The following is a 20,679-nucleotide window of genomic DNA, read 5'->3' as shown; positions in this document are numbered from 1 at the left end:
TGTATGTATGTATGTATGTATGTATGTATGTATGTATGTATGTATGTAATGTATGTATGTATGTATGTATGTATGTTACATATGTATGTATGTATGTATGTATGTATGTATGTATGTATGTATGTTACATATGTATGTATGTATGTATGTAATATATGTATGTATGTATGTATGTATGTATGTATGTATGTATGTATGTATGTATGTATGTATGTATGCATGTATGTATGTATGTATGTATGTATGTATGTATGTATGTATGTATGTATGTATGTATGTATTAATGTATGTATGTATGTATGTATGTATGTATGTATGTATGTATATATGTATGTATGTATGTATGTATGTATGTATGTATTAATGTATGTATGTATGTATGTTTGGACATCGCAATGAGAGGTGGCTCCAGCATATCGACACTTTCACTTGTTGGTGGAACCTTTTTTCTTGGTGGTGCATATATCCGGAGCCACTAAAGAATAAACCACATAAGGCCCTCTTTAGGCATAAATAGTTGATCCTGTGAGTTTCAGCTGGAGTCTACATTGACACTTTCCTACGGATTGCATACTGCGCGGGTGTATCTCAGGTAGAAAACTTGCCCAGAGACTATACACACGGTCGATCGCCACCCTGGGATGAAATGTTGCATAGGACGAGTGTATACATTCTGATTGGCTGTTGTTTAGCGCACGTCTGAAGACCGCGTCCCGACTTTGGCTACAAAGTTACCATATCTAATTTGCATACAGACAGCAAATTAGTGCGTCGTCGCATGCGCAAACTCTTTGAAGTATTTTTCCCCACTGCACAGTTGATGTGGATTTACATCAAGAAATCTAGAAAAAGGTTAGTTTTTCGAAAACTACACATGTTTCTACCATGTTCGCTTCATTAATTGTGTATATTATATATGGTATGATGTGAAAGAGCGTATTGGTGTAGTTGGGAGAATAAAGGTTTGAGAAGTTCGAAATCTCAGATAGTTTTCCTCAAAATCACTGATATGGGACCATAGGGGCTTGTAATATTTCTTAGATTGTTGTTTTCCTGGTCTATAGGCTAAATATAACAACACTTTGACTATATAGTCCTACCTGTATATTTTTTGAAGTATACAGATTGATACAGTTGTAGCAGCAGGATTCGTACCATATTTTATTAATAATAAGACGACAATCTAAGCAATAATACACGCCCCTGTGCATCACATGCACAGTTGTTTCGTCGTTAATTACGAATGCATGATGATAATTTTTTCTTTAGGGTATTAGTGTATGAAAACAGAAATCATGTCACTTTATACTTCCATTCTTTATGTATGTGTTGATCGAGCAGTGAGAGGGTGGGGGGGGTGCGTTAGTAACTTTATAAACTAATTTATAAATTCAGTCACATGTATGATACACACATCATGGCGGAGAAGTTTTGAAAAGGTTTTAAATTAAAATCATGCTTGATTGTCTTGCCAATATTTTTCTTCCTACATGAAGCAGATTTGTCATGTACTTGTAACTTCTAAGGCTGACGTGAAGGGAAAGAAAGTTTTCTAGTCGATCGATCGTCTGAACTATCCCTGTCACGTCCCGTTGGTTACCGTCCCATATATCTAATTTGCATAGATCTAGACAGTGAAATCTCAGTGCGTCATCAAACTCTTTGAAGTGTCTGGCGCCGTGACATGGAGGATTTTTCCCCCACTGCTGTTGGTGGAAGTTGGACGTGTATTTACATCTACAAACATCCAAACGGTTAGTTTCTCGAAAACTACACTTGTTTCTACCATGTTCGCGTCATTAATTTTGTATATTATGTATGATTGTGTATGGTATGATGTGAAAGAGCGTATGGATGTAATTGGGAGAATGAAGTGTTTGAGACGTTCGAAATCTCAGATTGTTTTCACCGAAATCACTGATAGGGACTCGGCATCACACAGTTGTTTCATCATTAAGTACGAATGCAAGATGACAAGTATTTTCTTTAGGGTATTGGCGTATGCAACCAGAAATCATGTCACTTTATACTTCCATGCTTTATGTACAAATGTAAGTGGTGGAGTCGAGCAGTGAGAGATGTGGAAATGCGTTAGTAACTTTATAAACTAATATTATAAATCACAGTCACGTGTAAACAAACATCATGGCGGAGAAGTTTTGATAAGGTTTTAAAACCACGATTCACTGACTCGTTGTCATTATACATCTCAACATTCAGTTTTATTGTCTTTGGCAATGTTTTTCGTCCTACATGAAGCAGACTTTTCATTTACAAAAATGTACTCGTAACGTCTGAGACTGATGTGAAGGGGGGGGGGGGTCTAGTCGATCGTCTGAACTCTCTCGCGGTCGCGTTTCGATCACAGTCTCAAGTTCACCGTCGCGTCGTGTAACAACTGCAGTCAGTTTGTTCATACAGTTCAGTCTCAAATTTTCTGACCTTTGCTAGATTTTGACCAAAATATCGTATATGTGGCAAGTTACAAGGTTAAACCCTCGCACACCAAAAATGTTGCTCGGTTCATAATATCGCGCCGGACTCAAATATATTTGAATTTCATCCCTATATATGGCTAATCTTCAAATCAGATATTGTCACATGACATAAAACAATAATTTCACAACTTACAGTATTGTTTTCAAAGGTTGTGCATAAGTTTTGGCGACGTTAAAGTTTGTGTTAGAAATGTCTCAGGACACTTCATATTTTGTGTCTAAGATGTACATTGTTTGATATTGGATGACACAACTCAAGTAACTGCTATTGCAATTTACTCTATCTGTCACAGAGTGTGACACACTATGACTGCATCCATATATTGGCATACTGTATCAATTTTGGTTTCAACATGCTGGCTGACCATCAACCAGGTTTTACTTGCATCATGCCTTGATACATGAACTGATGTAATTGCTTGACAAACTACATAGTGGTGCAAAAAGACTTTCATAGACATGCAGATTCCTATACATCTACAATTTATATTCCTATACACCTGATTGGCAGACAGAGCCACAATGTGTTGTAATGTTTAGATTTGGTCAACCATAACTCAAATCTTGTTTTTATTGAATGCTGTCAAAAACATCTGAGAGACTGAGATGGCATGTACACTACAATTTGATATGTCAGCTGTTATCTGTTTAAATTTATCTGTATGGTAATAGCATGTCCCACCCTTTCAAAATTTTGGCATATTTTGAAATCAGTGTTGGTAAAGTGAAGTACAAACTTGAATTTTTGCTTTAAGCCAGTCATCTGCTAAGTTTCTACATTTAGTAGGCTTCCGCCTTTTGATTTCCCAGTCAAAAAGTTGTCAAAGCTTGGGGGTCATTGCAGTTCAGTCATGGAAAATCCTGTTCTATCAACACTATCTTAGAATGAAAGCCTATCAGCTTCATGAGGCAAACTTAATTTGATTGGACAATCATTGAACATATGCTGGTCAATATAGAAGCTTAGATTGCAGAGTTCTTTTAATAGATGAGATTATTGATATTAATGATTTCCTCTCTCTTTTCCATGATCTGTCACTAGTATCAGAGCAGAAATGTCTGTCAAGTCATTTATAATGGTAAGTAGTTTTCTCTTAGTGATTGTGAAACATTTACAATTTGCAACAACTTTCCTGCCAAAATTTTTCCAACAAAGTTCTTGTTAATTTGTATTATTTGGACATATATCAACTTTATTTTAGACTGGAATGAAAGAAATGTTATTTACTAATGAAGAGTCTTACACGTACATTTGCGAAAAACATTCATGAATTAAAGTTAATTCTGTGTATAATTTGTCTGTAGTAACAAAAGGAATACAGTATATGATTATTTTCTCTTTGTTGTCCTGTAAATCATTGGTATTTTTATAGTACACCTTGGTGTACATTAGGCTCAAGTATCAAGCTTGTAAACACAACCTATGTATTAGATACATTGTTGTGTATAAGTGACTGGTCGATACACAATCAACTGTTTTCCCAACTCATATCAGCTATATGACAAGAATTTCCATTCTGGTTCATGTCTAACGGTTTAAGGGGGATAATCAACTGTAACTTTGTCTCCACCCTTTTGGTCCCCATAGTGTGTGGAAAAAAGGTCAGATAGATACCTAAATAAATGTATGTGATGTGTGTACAATCTCATTCTGCACAAATTATATAAGTATGTGACTAAATGCAGCACCAGTCAGACAAAAATGGGATACTCTGTTATGTTTTTCAAATATCTTAATTTCACAGTGTAATTCATGTACTTTTAAAAATAATTCACAGACAAGGCAGAGGAGAGGGTCTCCTGCAATCTCTCCCAGAGAAGTAGCAAAGAAATGTGTTACAGAAGGTATTGATATACCTAAGGAAGGCCGGTTTGAGATACGCTTTATCAACAGTTTTAAAGGTGAGACAACTGTAAACTTTTTAAATTAATGAAAGAACCAAAAAATATGGGAGCATAGGAGGTGTGTTTCTGCCATATGTACTTACATGTGAGCATTACTTCAGAGTTTACATATCTGTATAACCAGATTCAGAAGTATACTGTTTACATAAATTTGTATTAAATGTATGTTAAAGGTTGGCGGTCGTCTAATGCGCATGTGTGAGTTTTCGCAATGTTCGAGTGTTTACAAACAAGTTGAATTGTTCCCTCTCCAGTCTGCAATGAGGTGTCCTTCAGCATTCAAAGTTTCTGTCAGTGTTATAAACCATTTCCCATTTCGTCTGTTGCACATCTGAGGGACCCACCGCCACACATGTGCTACAGATGACCACCAACATTTAAGATGATGTACAAGATGTACACTATGTTAAATAGTATGAAAGGACTTTTCTCATTTTAGTAAATTATTGAACTTCCATGGAAAGGAACAGTCTCTGACATACTATTGAATACATTGTCCATCAGTTGCCCTTGTATGCATCTGCACTTTTCTCTGTATTAAAGTGTTTTTACTAATATTTTATTTGAATGATTGGGATTTGGAGTGGTAAATAAATTATTATTATTTTGTATTATCTTCATGCAGTGGTGTTTAAAGTCATCATATGTAATACGGATCCCCCTTCCTACCCCTACCCCACCCCCATGACAATACATGTCAAGTTAGGGATCATTATGCAGTGTCATGTTATAATGTAGAGATTGAAACTGTGGGAGCCTTCAGTAATTGCAAGGAGGGGCAGAGCAAATCACCCTTGGTTTGTCACAACCACTGACCCCTCCCAAAATTCTCCACTTTTAAAACCTGACCCTCTCCTTGTTTCCTTTAGTTAAAAATGACCCCCCCCCCTCCCCAAGCCACTGCATGGGTACAAGATTTACAGCTACTGAATATCTTTTCATGAAATGTTAGTGACCAAATTGTTCTGATTTTCGATTTTTGTGTGGGGGGGGGGGGGGGGGGGGCAAAAAAAACTCTAAATGGAATGTCGGGATGAACAAGTGCCAGATATGTAAAATAAAATATATATAAGCAAAATGGTACACATTCTTGACTTTGTGCACAATAGCCTTCAGAAGGTTTGTTAGCATTATGGCTCGATGACAAAGCAGTGCAGTTATTATTAGTTCCTGTCGGACATAGTCCGGGACGGGGATTTATAGATTGGGCTCGGTGTGTCCGTGCATCCGGAGTCATTTCTCAGACATAACTGAACCGATTTCTCTCAAACTTGGCACAAGGACAACACACTATGGGGAGCATATATGCATGTGATTTTCTTTTGAAAATGATTATATCAGAGATGGAAATTTTGGGTCAAAAAATGTGATTTTTGGTTTAAAAAAAAGCTTAACTCCAAAACTACTGGGTAGATTGGCATGACATTTGGTGGGAACATTCTTAGGGGTGAGGGTATTGGGATTTATTTATGACATGATGAGATTTCCCCAATAATATGCAAAATAGGGCTAAAAATGTGTCTTTTTGGTCAAAAATGTATAATTCCAAAACTACTCATCATATTATGACTGAAATTTGGGTGGAACATTCTTCAGGGGGTTAATACTAAGAGTTGTTCATGGTATGATGGTCCCATCAGTGATATGCAAATTATGGCTAAAAATGTGTCTTTTTGGTAAAAAATCTACAATTCCAAAACCACTGAACAGATTGGACTGAAATTTAATGGGCATGCATCTAGGGATGTATGGACGAAGAAATAGTAAGCATACAACGATACCATTAGTGATATGCAAATTAGGTGTGAAAATGTTCATTTTTGGTAAAAACTTACATCTCCAAAAGTACTTGGTCAGTAAGTCTTAGTCTGAAACTTGGCGAGATATTTCTGAAAGTGTTATTCTGCAGATTTTCTTCAAATAATTTGGCAAAATTGGCCCTAGCAACCATGAGACACCCTTAGCAACAAACAAATGGCAGTATATTTTGGTCAAATAATAACATCATCTGGTGGGCAATTCAATAAACATTCAAAAAATGTATGCAAATACCATATCAACCATGGCCACACCCATAGCAACAGCCAAACATTGCTGTATTTCACAAAGATAATGGGGATTCTTAGACAAGTGAACAATCATTCCAAAAGTGTATGCAAATATGCCTAGCAACCATGACCACGGCCTTAGCAGCAAGAAAACGGGAGTACATTCTTGTCAAATAATGCTTTCTTTTGTGATGCAGTCTAAGATGGTTACCAGGCAGCCATTTTGTTATGATCATAATACATGTACAAAGTTATTACACAGCAACAGCCAAACATTGCTGTATTTCACAAAGATAATGGGGATTCTTAGACAAGTGAACAATCATTCCAAAAGTGTATGCAAATATGCCTAGCAACCATGACCACGGCCTTAGCAGCAAGAAAACGGGAGTACATTCTTGTCAAATAATGCTTTCTTTTGTGATGCAGTCTAAGATGGTTACCAGGCAGCCATTTTGTTATGATCATAATACATGTACAAAGTTATTACACAGATACAGCAGCTATCGTGTTACAAAAACTCATGTTGGAACCCAATTGGTAGACATGAATTACCAGTAGCATGTCATTTGTCAATTTGTGATTGCACCTATCCCAGATGAAAACTGATACAATCAAAACGGTAACCAACACCACCACAAGAGTGGGGACTGTGTTATCTATGATGACTTGTTCACTTAAATCTTTTCCATAGGTAGTGGATAGAACACATAAGTTGACAAGCTTATTATATTTCCTAAAAATCCAGCAGAAACCTACTGCAATGATCATGATCAAAGTCTGACTAGAGACCATCTGACTTAGCGAGCTAGGCACTGTGCTGAAAGATGCTCTAAAGTCAAACTCAATCATACAAATTTCACTTCCTAACTGACAATAAAGGGAACCGGAGTCCAAAATTTAAGGAACAAATTATTGATAAATTTATGATTTTATCAAAACTACAATGACTTGTATAAAAGTTAAAACAATAAGGGGTCATACCAAACAATGCCCAGTGCACTGAAGGACAGGTAGATGCAAAATCCACAATTTGGTGTATTGTACAGAAGTAAAGGCAAGATCAACCACAACTCAATTTTGCCCATGTACCTGCCCCTCAGCCCGTCAGTTTAGTACATTCTCTTGGAATATTCCAGAAGGGTTTATTTTGCATAGAGATAATATGAATACTATAATACAGGAAGGGTCTTAATCCTTATCTTATGTGTCTTATATAGCACATAACGATGTGATCAATCACTGCAAATTACTCCTAAAGTTATGGATTTGTTGACACAGAGAAAGTTTTCCCAACAGTGCAATTTTGCATTTATTTTTCAATCCCACGATTCATAAGTGACATATATATTTACTTGTTCAGCTAATTAAATATGTCAGTAATGGCATGAAAAAAAGATAATGAAAATTGTAGCCAAACAAGTATTCTGTTCTATTCTGTCAGCCCATTTAACTTTGTGTTAATTGGTGATTTTATGAATGTACACGGTCAACAACTTTGTGCACAGGTAGAACTCTGTAGTAATTAATATGGAATACGTTTACAGCAACTGTTGGCTTTTCTATCATATGTGTTGTTGTATCTGTGTTTCATCTGTGTATGTATCTGTGGGGTGCAGGGGGTCTAAGAAAAAAAGAAATCATAGGGGTGCCAGCTAATTTATATAAGGTTTAGTGGGGGAGGGGGGGCAAATAAAAAAAACATCGCTTGATTAGAAATCCCCCCCCCCACCACGAATTAAACAACACAATTAATGTACACTCCCTAAGTGGTACACTGGTTCAGATGTCATGAGGCCATATAATCTCTGGAGCCAATGTTTGACAGATATGTATGGGCAGATAGCATTCAGTTAGCATCATAATGTCAATTGTCAATTTGTAATATTACATCCATTCCATACAAGAAGTAGTACCATTTAAATGGGACTGAACACTTCCCCAATGGGATGTTACATGTATGATTACTTGTTCATATCATGATGTGTAATGCTGTCATTATTAAAATGGTCCTTCAATTTACTAGTCTGATCTATAATATGGTTCTTCTCTACAGGCAAAGGTGTGTTTGCGGCAAAAGAGTATACAAAAGGGGACTATTTAATGTGGTACGAAGGTGAAAGACTTTCAGGAAAAGAGGCATCTGAAAAGGAAAATGAATATGATGAAACAGGAGATGGGTCTTATATTTTCTTTTTTAAAGACAAGGGTAAACCTGTGGCGTAAGTAGGGATATTCTTTTATTGTTTTTAAGAGTCTCTTAATTTGTCTGTGCTCTCATTTTTTAGCACAACTGAACTGGTTCAGTAGTGCTATAGGCATTACAAAGTATGTCTGTCTGTGTGTATGTATGTGTGTAAACAACTTAAAGTCAAAAAACTGTGGGACCGATTGCTTTGATATTTGGTGGTTATGTTACCTGTGGTGTATAGTTGAGAAATTGTTCAAATGAAAATGATCACATCAACAAACTTAAATTCCAAAACTACCGGGTAGATTGGCCTGAAATTTGGTGGGAACATGCTTAGGGGTGAGTAAATGAAGATATGTTCATGACATAATAATTTCCCCCAAAATATGCAAATTAGGTCTATAAATGTGTCTTTTTGGTCAGTAATGTATAATTCCAAAACCACTCAGCAGATTAGCCTGAAATTTGGGTGGAACATTCTTCATGGTGTTTATCCTGAGAAATATCCATGATATAATGGTCCCATCAGTGACATGCAAATTAGGTGGATAAATGTTAATTTTTGGTCAAAAATGTATCTCTAAATAGTAGTGGGTCAATTAGGGACCGGTCAGAATTTACGGCAGGGGGGGGGGGGGGCTGGGGAGAAATTATTTTGGTCAAAAAAAATTTTGCAGCCACCCCCCCCCCCCCCCCCCCCCCTTCGCGCTCTCAAAAAATTTCATGGCCCCCCTAAATGAACCCATATAACTTTTAATTCAGAGATAATTTGGCAGACATACGCTTTCTTGGCTATTGACTGCCTCATAATTAAACGAGAAAGAGTGAGAGAGATACAGAGAGACAGAGAGAGAGACAGATACAGAGACAGAGACAGACAGAGAGAGAGAGAGAGAGACAGACAAACAGACAGACAGACAGACAGACAGATAGACAGCGACATGTAGTCAGAGACCGAGACCGAGAGAGACAGAAGTGACAGAGACTGAGACAAGAGAGAAATATATATACATACAGACAGATAGCGACAGAAAGACAGAAGAAGACAAACACAAATACATTCGCCTGGCTGTCACAAACTCATCATTGAATATAGGTATTAGAGGTTATTGCCGCAAGAAATTTTTAAATTTACATGGTAAACGACGCTACTGAGGTTTAATTTGGTACATATTATGAGCAAAATATTTCATGGCCCCCCCTCTTTCAGACCATCGGAATTTTCATGGGCCCCCCCTTCAAGGATCCCATTTTTTTCAAACTTCCAGTTTCTTCAAAACTTATGACAAAATTGGCCCTAGCAACCATGACCACGCCCTTAGCATCAACCAAATTGCAGTATATTTCAGCGAAATAACAATATCATCTGGTAGGCAAGTGAGTAAACATTCAAAAAAAATATGCAAATACCCTAGCAACCATGACCACGCCCATGGCAGGGATCACTTTGGGGCGCGATAACGTCAAAATGGACATGTCGCGTCCAGAAAACTCAATTGGGAAAAAAAATTGCACTGTCGACACTAACAGTGCCTCAGTGATAAACGCGATCTAAAAACAATCCTCTAAAATAAAAGCTTTTGTATAGTGACTAAATACAAGTGATTTCTAAGTACCAGTAGTTCAAACGACTATTCAAACTGATCTGATCAAATTTGCCGTATTGTTTTCAATATGAATAAATGCGTAAACCCGCTAATGCTAGTAATGGAATGCATGATAGTAATACTAATAGTTACCGGTGTGATTCGCACTATGGTATAAACTTCCAGTAAATCAATGGCAAAACCACCGTGAAAAAGAGTTTACCTGACTAATATACCTTTTGAAAAAGTGATGATGTTATCTCTGATTATCGGTTTCATATTCAATTTTACTCTGAAAATATCGTTTAGTTTGTAGTTTTTCGTTGTCTGATCGTCGACTCGCAACATCACACGACGAATGCATGGATACTAAATATGACAGCCATTACGTCATATACTATAGCGAATTTTCAGTAAGTCTCGTGTATCATGAGTTTTCAGACTACACGATGTGTAGCTAGCCTACATACAAATATTTGGTGTTTCAAAAGTCTGATTTATCTTTGGACATTTAGCTTTTCTAAGAAAAATACTTAAAAAACTCGTTTTAAAAATCAATAACTGAACTTGTGATTTTGTTATTGGTTTCAACTCGTTTTTATTTCTTTACCAAGTTATGTATAGTCCAAGTTATTTTATAAGTCACAATATGTCGGGGGTCAGACTAGACTAACTGTTGCTATTTCTCGATCCCCATAATACTCATCTCATTTATTTGGTTATTTTTGTTACAATGGTTTTGTAATCATTTAATATATGTTTGGATAAATAAAACAATTATTAAGTTAATCACAGCATGCCTTTACATGTAGGAAGCTGGAATGACATCTATAAACTACTTCCAGTACCAACAAATTTTATGCATATCGTTATGCAAATGATATGTAAATATATATGCAAATTAGCCACCTGCCATATTTTGACTTCCGTCCCACACAGTTTTCAAATTCTCTCACTCGTTTTCTTCATATGGGATTTTATCTCATGCAGTTCTTGCGCCAGGGTAATCCCTGCCATGGCAACAGCCAAATGGCAGTGTATTTCACAAAGTTAACAACAGGGATTCTTAGATACATGTACATGTAATTGAATAAATATTTAAAAAAAATATGTAAATATGCATAGCAACAAGGCCATGCCCATAGCAACAGCCAAATGATTGTGATTCATATATAACAACAGGGATCAATAGATAAACGAATAAACATTTAAAAGGAATGTAAATATACCTAGGAACACGACCACGCCCATAGTAACATGCAAATGACCACATATACTACAAAGCTGACATTGGGGGTTCAAAGACGAGTGAACGAACAACAAAAAGTGTATGCAAATATATCCAGCAACATGACCGTGTGAATAGCAAATATTGCAAAGATAACAACAGGGTTGGATACGCAACTAGATATGCATTCAGCAAATTAGTACTTAATATACTTAGCATGGATAATATGGGTTATCATTTTTATAAACTGTAAAGTTGTGCTACAATGCCATTGGCGGTATTTTTGTATTTTCCTGTCATATCTCGATATCGGTGAATGTAGGCGCTAGATGTTACAGATGATGAGACAGGGTAGTTGGGGAATATGTGTACTTCAATCAGTAGCCATGATCAGAATGATAGAGTATATGATCAAATACAGATTCTGACAAGTATTAATTACTATAAAGTTATCTGCTTGCATAATGTGATGGCACTGTTCATACAGCAATGGTACGGATATGTGACTGCTTTTTCTTTCAAACCTTGTATGCAGGTACATAATATACCATATACAGTGTCTTGCATATACTTGTCGATTTGATGCAATATTTTAGGCAGTCATAATGTTTTAAACTTTACATTCCCTTATCAGCCATATAACTAAGTAGTTCCAGAATGCCTCTGCATGTACCATATATATTCTGAAATTTTTGTTTTCTCAGAGATTCCACTTCCCAAATTTGATGTTATTTTGATGAAGTTTTACACAAAGACTGTATATATGTACACCATGGTTTACATTTTTAGTTCAAGTACTTCCAAAACATGATCTAAACCCAACCCCCCTTCTGCCAGCTGATACCTGTAAATAAATGATTACCAGCAGGGACTGTATGATATCCTGATTCTTCCATTGTAGGTGATCTGCGAATGAAATGGTAACCTGAAAGGTAAAATAGCTCATCAAATGTATTCTGTGTTGGACCTAGATGAAACATTAACACAATGTACATATCTCTGTTGGGCTCTTTCATTTTCAGTATTGATGCCACCAGAATAGAGACAATTGCCAAATATGTCAATGATGACCACGTCAAGCCAAACAGCACGATGAAAAAAGTTGTTGATCAATCTGGAACCAATCATCTCTGTTTATTTGCTATAAGAGACATCGCTGTCAATGAAGAAATACTATACAACTATGGAGAAGGGTTAGACTTGCCATGGAGAAAGGTATATAATTTCATACATACACAGTGACCAATTTCATGTGATTTCATACTCTCAACTCGCCAATTTGTCGATCCTTTGTAAAATGATTATTACTTATCAGCATACGTAGGATTACTGCGACACAACTGACAACATATATCATTCTCAGCATCGTATTAAAGGAAAGGTCCCAACTTTTCCCACTGGTCTTTAAAAATGTCTCAATCTTTCCTGATTATTTCTGGTTATTTACTTCATTTTTAGTGTTCAATCATGGATAAACAGCGTGCAAAGGAAAAGCGACTCAGATGCAACTTTTGTGACAAAGAGTGTACTGATGAAGGTGAAAAAGAAATATGTCGGCAGTGGCATTTACAAGGTATGTGATATTAATAATTGTTTAATCAGAACTTTGGGGTTTGCTATTCAAACTAAAATTTAGTCTAGTGTATGTATTCTGAATAAATTATCCATGTATATAAAAATATAAAGATTTTTAAATGGTTAAAAACAATGCATGTAGGAAACATTGCTATACACAGGGAATGGTAACATGATGTGAAAATGTCATCATAAGAATACTAGAAATGATCAATGTTATGGAATTGTCAACCTGATGATGCAAGTCCGTGAATGGAAGATTGAAAAGCGTATAATTTTGAAAATGAGGTCCTATACAATTGTCAATAAGCTTTTGGTAGGAGAGAAACGATAATACCAAACGCTTGTGGATAGGCTAAGTATTCACTTAAATTTACATAGAAATATCACACAAAAATTTGTGTGCTGAAAATATCTTCTTATTTTACCCCCGAAAATGTCCTTTATATGTTTCACTTTGCCGATCAAACTTGCATGCTATTTGAAAATCTGCCATAATAACATCACAAGTTTGTCACCCAACTCAAATGACATGTAATAGCATAGGGCTGACTTCATCAACTGGATACCTTGAAGTCATCCAGTTTAAACTACATGCAATAACATCGCTCTCAGTACTCTTATCAACTTGGATACCTTGAAGTCATCCAGCTTTTAAAAACTACATGTACATGCAAAAGTTGCATAAATCTGACTCTATCAACATGGATACCTTGAAGTCATCCAATGCAATAGATGCCTTGAAGTCATAAAGTTCAAAATACATGCAATAGCTGCATAGATCTGATTTTATCAGCGTGGAAACCTTGAAGTCATCCAACTCAAACTACAGGCAATAGTTGCATGGATCTAACTTTATCAGCTTTGATACCTTGAAGTCATCCAACTCCAACTACAACAACATACAATTATAGAATAGATCTGACTTTATGAACTTGGATAGCTTGATGTCATCCAATGCAATGGATGGCTAGCTTGAAGTAATCCAGTTCAAACTACATGTAATAGTTGTATAGATTTAACTTTATCAAAACATCTAGTGGACTGAGCAATGGATGCCAATTGACTCATCCAGTTCAAACTTCATGTTACAGTAAAAGTTGCATAGGTCTGACTTTATCAACTTGGATACCTTGAAGTCATCCAATGCAATGGATGCGCCTTGAAGAAGTCCAGTTCAAACTTCATGTTACAGTAAAAGTTGCAATGACCTGACTTTATCAACTTGGATACCTTGAAGTCATCCAGTTCAAACTATGTGCAATATGTAGTTGTATTGATCTGACTTTATAAGCTTGGATACCTTGAAGTCATCCAATGAAATGGATGCCTTGAAGTCATCCAGTTCAAACTATATGCAATATTTGCACTGAACTGACCTTATCGAAACCATGTTAGACAATAGGATTTTAAACGTACAGTACCGTATCCATACCGTACTGTAGCATAGTGTACAGTACTTCAACCATACTGCACAGTGTCAGTACATTACTGTTTCATTTTTGTGGCTTGTACTGTATAACCTCTCAATTTCAAACATCATGATTTAAATGCATGAGTTTAATAGTTACGTACTTGACAAAAGGTTTCAAAAACTGCAACCTGAAAAGTTAGCTATAGTTGACATGTTGACAGGCAACAGCCTGTTTATGTGTATTTATGTAATGCACAATATGACGATGTAATTACCCGATCACCTCGAGTCATCAATAAGACAGCTGTTATACAAATTCAATCAACCATTCTTTAACTTTGACTTTGACTTTGACATAATTTCTGGCTCAACTTTATGATTGAATCAACATAATTGTAACAGTTAACAAGGAGAACTTGAATAGCAGCAGTCCACTCTATTACAGGGTAGACTGATGTCCGTGTGTGACTATATTCATATCTTGTGCGCCTTGAAGGTGTTGCTGAGTAATCCTTCAGGAGACACTTTAGTACTTAGCGACTTTCCCCATAGGGTCCTGATGTGTGTAAGCTATACCTTAAAAATGGTAGTAATACTAGGTACTGATCACACACCATATTTCAAAGTAGTAATTTTATTACCTTAGTTGCTAAAAGCAAAGTAGCTGTATATGTAGTATGTACAACAAATATTATACTTCACCATTTAAATATATTTCAGAGTGGAAAGGTAATGCTATGTCTTCCAAAATGCTTCATAAAGAATCTTTAGTTTGTTTGGCATGTGCATGTATAGTTATATATAACATTATTTGTTTTCATTTTATTAGGTTATCACATTTTGCCTAGCGGGCCATACCCTGTGAAGGTAAGTTCTCTCTGACAATTTGAAGTTTTCTATACTGTAATACTCAAACATGGGTAATTGCTGGCTTTATCATGAATTATGTAATAGTCCAGGCTTTTTCCCCACACATTATCATATAGAACTATGAATTAAGTAGTAAATTTTGAGTGATATAAATACTTATTCACTCACTATAAAATCTTCGAAATTTTCTTGAACATTTGATAATGTATTGTGGGTATGATTTTTTTTTTTTCTGACTAGTTTTATGTTTGAAAGACTTAAAAGGTGTCAGGAGTTGAACTAGGGTTTTGTCACTGTTTGGGAAGTTAATGTATCAAAGCAATATTTTAGGGAGGTAATTCAACCTGTCACATGGCAGATCTTAAATAAAAGTAAATATTGATTACAAAGTAGATATGACAGCTAGTATGTCCTTATATATTAATGTATCTATAGATTTGTAGACCATTAGAAAATGATTAATTAAATTTATGTAGGCTTTAACTTCATTTGGCACAGAATACATAATAATAAGGTGTTCAATAGCTACAATGCATCGGATCCACACACTTAATGGCTGGGTATTCACCTACTGTGGTGTTTGCAATATTTAGCACATATTCAATTAACAGTGAAATCAACCATGATATATCACATGGTACATGACATTTTGTGGTCCTTTAAAACTGTGTTTTCTTCTTTTGATTTATTGCAGGGTGGAAGATGGAGTGAAAAAATCACATTTCTTCGAAAAGTTTCAAGTTTGAAAGAAGTAAATACAATTAAATATTGCAAAAGCAGTCTCATTGCAGCTGGAAGGGCAAAAGTCTTCCTGGGATTATACAAAAATGAACATGCAGTGGCCATCAAACGAATTGAGAGTGATGTAGTTCAATGTGATGAATTGGCAATTTTCAGACTGTTATCTGACAAAAGTGTACCTGCTCTTGACAATGTTTTGCCACAGATTCATGTAGAAGAAGATGATGATTTCACTTATCTAATTACTCCATTGTGTGAAGGCAATGTGTGCGAGTTAATAGAGAAGAAATTTTCAAGTGACTTGCCAATCACTGATCTGACCACAGTCAAATGTCTATCATTATGTAAGGACTTCTTGACTGGTTTGAATGAGCTGCACAGAATTGGAATTATACACAGAGATATAAAACCAGAGAATCTTCTAATAGGTGAGTAAAAAGCTGTCCTAGCTATGCTAGTTATCAGAAGCCACAAAGTGACTTGGTAGACTTATAGATTGGGCTCTGTCCGTCCATCCGTGTGTGCGTGTGTCTGTGCGTCTGGTGTCATTTCTCAGACATGACTGAACTGATTCATCTCAAACTTGACACAAGAACAATACACTGCGGCTTACACTTGCATAACAAATAATTTCATGATACGATCCAATATGGCCACCAGTCGGCTATTTTGTCATGATTTTTTCATGTACACTGCAGAGGCAGCATTTGGATATGAGTGGACTGATTTCTTTCAAACTTGTGCCATTGATTTAATGCAGTTTTTTAGTGACACGTTTGTATACTTGTCTAGTACCATCATATACAATACCATAAAGTGTTAAACTTAGCAGTTTTTGATTTTCAATATTATTGTAAAGTTTACACTCATTGGTCTGCAAGGTTGTTTTCAAATGATGGGACAGTATTTATAATTGTACATTGTCACATTAATGTTTGCCACAGTAAGAGTACAAAATAATGGTTGTAGTTTCTTACAGCTAACTGTTTTTCAAAATGTTTTGTCTCTGTAGATATTTCTGGGAAGTTAAATATCAGTGATTTTGGTATAAGCAAACGTCTTAACTTTGGGAGAACAACACTGACAACATGCATTGCAGGTACATGTGCATGGATGGCTTCTGAAACATGTTTATCATTCCTCTCTGGATGCGCCTTTCAATACAGGAAATCAACCGATATCCAGGTAATACATTATTCATGTTTGAATACAATTCTTAAATGTGATGTACAACATTTTTTAATTTCCACCAGACTTGATGTACTGGTAGACTGGAACCCAGGCATATATGTATCAATTTGGTGCTGAAATTTTGTTAGTCCACGCCAGACAAAGTCCGGAATTCAGACTTATGGATTGGGTTCCATCCATCCATCCGTCTGTCTGTGCATGCATGTGTTTGTCCAGAGCCATAAATTTCTCAGACATGCCTGGAATGATTTGTTTCAAATTTGGTACAAGGATAACCCACAATGGCATACATATGTAGTCACTTAGTTTCGTTGAACATTTATATATTCCATATTGTATCAATACATTTTCTTCTTCTAGTTGAGTAAGTATATCTTCAAACAAGAGTATTTTTAGTTCTCAGCATAAAATGGTATGATTATTACTTAAATCAAGCTAATTAAGTTCACATCTCTGTCAGGTTGCTGGCTGTGTGTTGTACTACATTATGACCAGAGGACATCACCCTTTCCAGTCGACTTCCCCTTATAGTGAAGATTTAAATGGCCTCAGAGAAAACATCATAAAAGGCTGCTACAACATTGAACGTGTTTGTGCATTTCCAGAGTTCAAGGTATTGATTGATAAAATGCTTGCTGCTGACCCAAAAGAAAGACCTCTGAGTGGAGAGTGCCTTCAAAACTTCCTTCATATTCAATCATTATATGAACACACAGCAACAGTGGTGAGTCACAGAAATTTTAGCATTTTCATGTCTTTTCAAATCAAATCAAATGGATAGTTTATTTGAAATGATTTGCCTAGGGGAAAATAATTTGCACTGAACTGGTTTTAGTGAAGCCTGTTATAAGCTTTTCTATATTTAGGGTATTTAAAGGGCATCTAGGACGTGACTTAAGTATGATCTGAATCTTGGTCAGATATAAGTTTCAAAGTGTTTATATGTTAATGCTTGAAAGAGTAGTCATGTGATGTTTATCAGATCTGTCTGAATGGGTTGTGTGTAAAAGTTTTTTGTAAGGCATTTGATATTCACTGCAAATTAGGTTGGTACTATGAATGGAAAATCAGAAAAATCCTTAAAATATCATTTTTCTGAAACATGGCATCACCTTGCCATCTTGGCACTAATTACATGACTTGTGTGCATTGTACGTTTTGATGGGGGGGGGGGGGGTAAGTACTGTGTGCGAGGATTCTAGGACAATTGCACAACTGCCCCCAGACAATTGCCCCCATGAAAAAAAACACTTCAATGCATATAGAAAAATGTGACAGCAAGTATTATAGATTAACCGAGTTTGTCGTATCATTCTGTTTCACTTAGACATAGTCATCATAAATCAACTTGGTTTTTCTTCTCTCGCTTTGAACAAACTCAATAATGACTGACAAGACGATGCAGAACACTCTGACCATGTTGGTGACTGGCAAGCAATATATATCATTTAGGTGTGAAAAACTAAAAAAGTATGTGAATTATGGCGGTAAGTTAAATCATCATGTCGGCTTTTATAATTGTCGTAACAATAATCACAGACAATAGAGTAGAACGTGTTAATGTGAGTATAAAGTACGTGAATTACGGCAGTAAGTTAAAGCATCATGCCGACTTTTATAATTGTCATAACAAGTATCACAGATGACAATAGAGTAAAACATGTGAATGTAGTGAGTATAATCATAGACAATCCTTTGTCTATGGTATAATGTACGCAAATTGCGGCGGTAAGTTGTTGACTGTGACTTTTATGAATGACAAACTCGGTTAATCTGTAATGCTTGCTGTCACATATTTCTAAATGTATTTAGAAGTTTTTGTCATTCGGGGGCAGTGGTATGGGGGCAGTTGTCCTGTTACCATGCACAAGGAAATGGAAACAAATATTTGTGTGTGTGTGCAATTCCAATGGTTTACTTGATGAGTGACCCTTTACAGACAGTGCTGTAGCTTAAAAAGATAATTCTTCATTGACTTTGAATCTTTTTCAGAACACTTGTGATGTAGTGGGTGATTCAGGCCTTGACACAGCTAGTTGTACCACTGGTATTATAACAGAATGTAATGAAGACAGGAAAAATGATGCCTTGGCTGCCTTAGAAATGTCCAATACTGTTAAGGAACGTCTTGATATTACTGAAGATGCTGTCTCTTCAGAAGAATTAACATATTCTCCTCCTGAAAGCAGTTCATCAAATTCTGACAATTCTCTACTTTCATCATTCTGTGACTCGTCAAAGAGTGGATCACCAGTGGGAGAAGCCCAGTTCTGTGGCAAAAATATGACAGTGACTTTCTCTGGAAAAGAGCTTACAGATGAGCTAGCTGATCCAGAATGTGTAACCATGGATTCAAATGAGAGGGAAAATGCTGTCACTGTGGAAATGGATACCTATATACAGAGCACATCAGTTATCTCCCATAATTCTAGGAAGACAAACCATGGTACCATTACTGAAGCAGTCTCTTCTGTGTTTCAAAAAGACAGACTGAATATAGAAGATCCAGTTCATCCACTACCACAATCAAACAGCTCAGAAATTGAATCACAGTTGTGGGAAATGGTGACTACCTGTAGCAACGAAGTCACTGGTATAGTGCCAGCTGATACAGAATGTGTAACCATGGATTCAAATAAGAATGAAAATGCTATGGAGATACTAAAGTGCCTGTCTGTGGGGGTAGTTCATCCCTATGATGATGCCACTAATTGTGATGAAAACCTGGTGAATTCAGTGATATTGAGCAGCGATGGTGACACTGGTACTGTTCACAATAGCCTGTATCCTACCGTTATTGTAGCTAATGATATCTACAGTGATGGTGATCACATCTTCAGTGACCATGATGGTGATGACAGTGTCAATGACCCAGATTATCATCCACCTCAATCAGATTCAGAAGACATAGTGAGTGACTCTTCAGAATCACTGCAAGATCAGATGTCCACACCAGCCTTAAAGAATATAATTGATCAAGTTTGCAGTAAGTTGGATGGTGACAGTGTCGGTGACCCAGATTATCATCCATCTACATCAGAAGGAAATATGCAGAGTGACTGTTCAGAATCATTGCAAGGAGAATTATTCACACCAAGTGTAAAAAGGAAAAACGAAGGGACTCGCAGTGCATTGACAGTAAAGCATGCCAAAGCTAAAACAATGTCAGGAAAGAGAATATGGGACAGAAAGCACTTTTGCGTGTACTGCCATAAGGAAATGGGAAATCTTTATCGCCACTTTACACGCATACATTCTAAGGAAACTCATGTGGCCCATGCTCTGAGTTTTCCTTGTGATTCCTTTGAGCGTGTGAAAATGTTGAGAAAACTCAAATATAAAGGTAACTTTCACCATAACTACCAAGTGGCAAAATCTGGAAGAGGGGAAGTGGTGCCATTCAAAAGACCATCCCAAAACTCTAAAAAAAAT

General features: G+C 36.3%; 2 protein-coding genes across 2 annotated transcripts in view; one reads left to right on the top strand and one right to left on the bottom strand.

Annotated features, from left to right (window-relative positions):
- LOC144447453 (uncharacterized) overlaps nucleotides 1–20,679 on the bottom strand; it is a 64,681-nt gene that overhangs the window by 13,779 nt on the left and 30,223 nt on the right. The gene's annotated exons all lie outside the window — the stretch shown is intronic.
- LOC144447644 (uncharacterized) lies at nucleotides 1,502–20,672 on the top strand. The gene is made up of 12 exons (XM_078137721.1): nucleotides 1,502–1,754; nucleotides 3,541–3,577; nucleotides 4,277–4,400; nucleotides 8,508–8,673; nucleotides 12,479–12,671; nucleotides 12,915–13,029; nucleotides 15,275–15,312; nucleotides 16,010–16,484; nucleotides 17,069–17,241; nucleotides 17,708–17,971; nucleotides 19,240–20,411; nucleotides 20,615–20,672. Exons 2-12 carry the CDS (start codon nucleotides 3,554–3,556, stop codon nucleotides 20,670–20,672), a joined length of 2,802 nt encoding a protein of 933 aa, XP_077993847.1. The 5' UTR covers nucleotides 1,502–1,754; nucleotides 3,541–3,553.

This window comes from Glandiceps talaboti, chromosome 16, assembly GCF_964340395.1.
Source record: "Glandiceps talaboti chromosome 16, keGlaTala1.1, whole genome shotgun sequence".
NCBI classification, from domain to species: Eukaryota; Metazoa; Hemichordata; class Enteropneusta; family Spengelidae; genus Glandiceps; species Glandiceps talaboti.
Note: the sequence above shows the minus strand (reverse complement) of the source record. Positions and strands in the feature narration are given on the sequence as shown.

Coding starts and splice junctions, on each gene's coding strand:
- LOC144447644 (XM_078137721.1), top strand. CDS start 3,554: ATGTCTGTCAAGTCATTTATAATG. Junction 13,030..15,274: donor TCGGCAGTGGCATTTACAAG/GTATGTGATATT, acceptor TCATTTTATTAG/GTTATCACATTTTGCCTAGC. Junction 17,972..19,239: donor ATGAACACACAGCAACAGTG/GTGAGTCACAGA, acceptor AATCTTTTTCAG/AACACTTGTGATGTAGTGGG.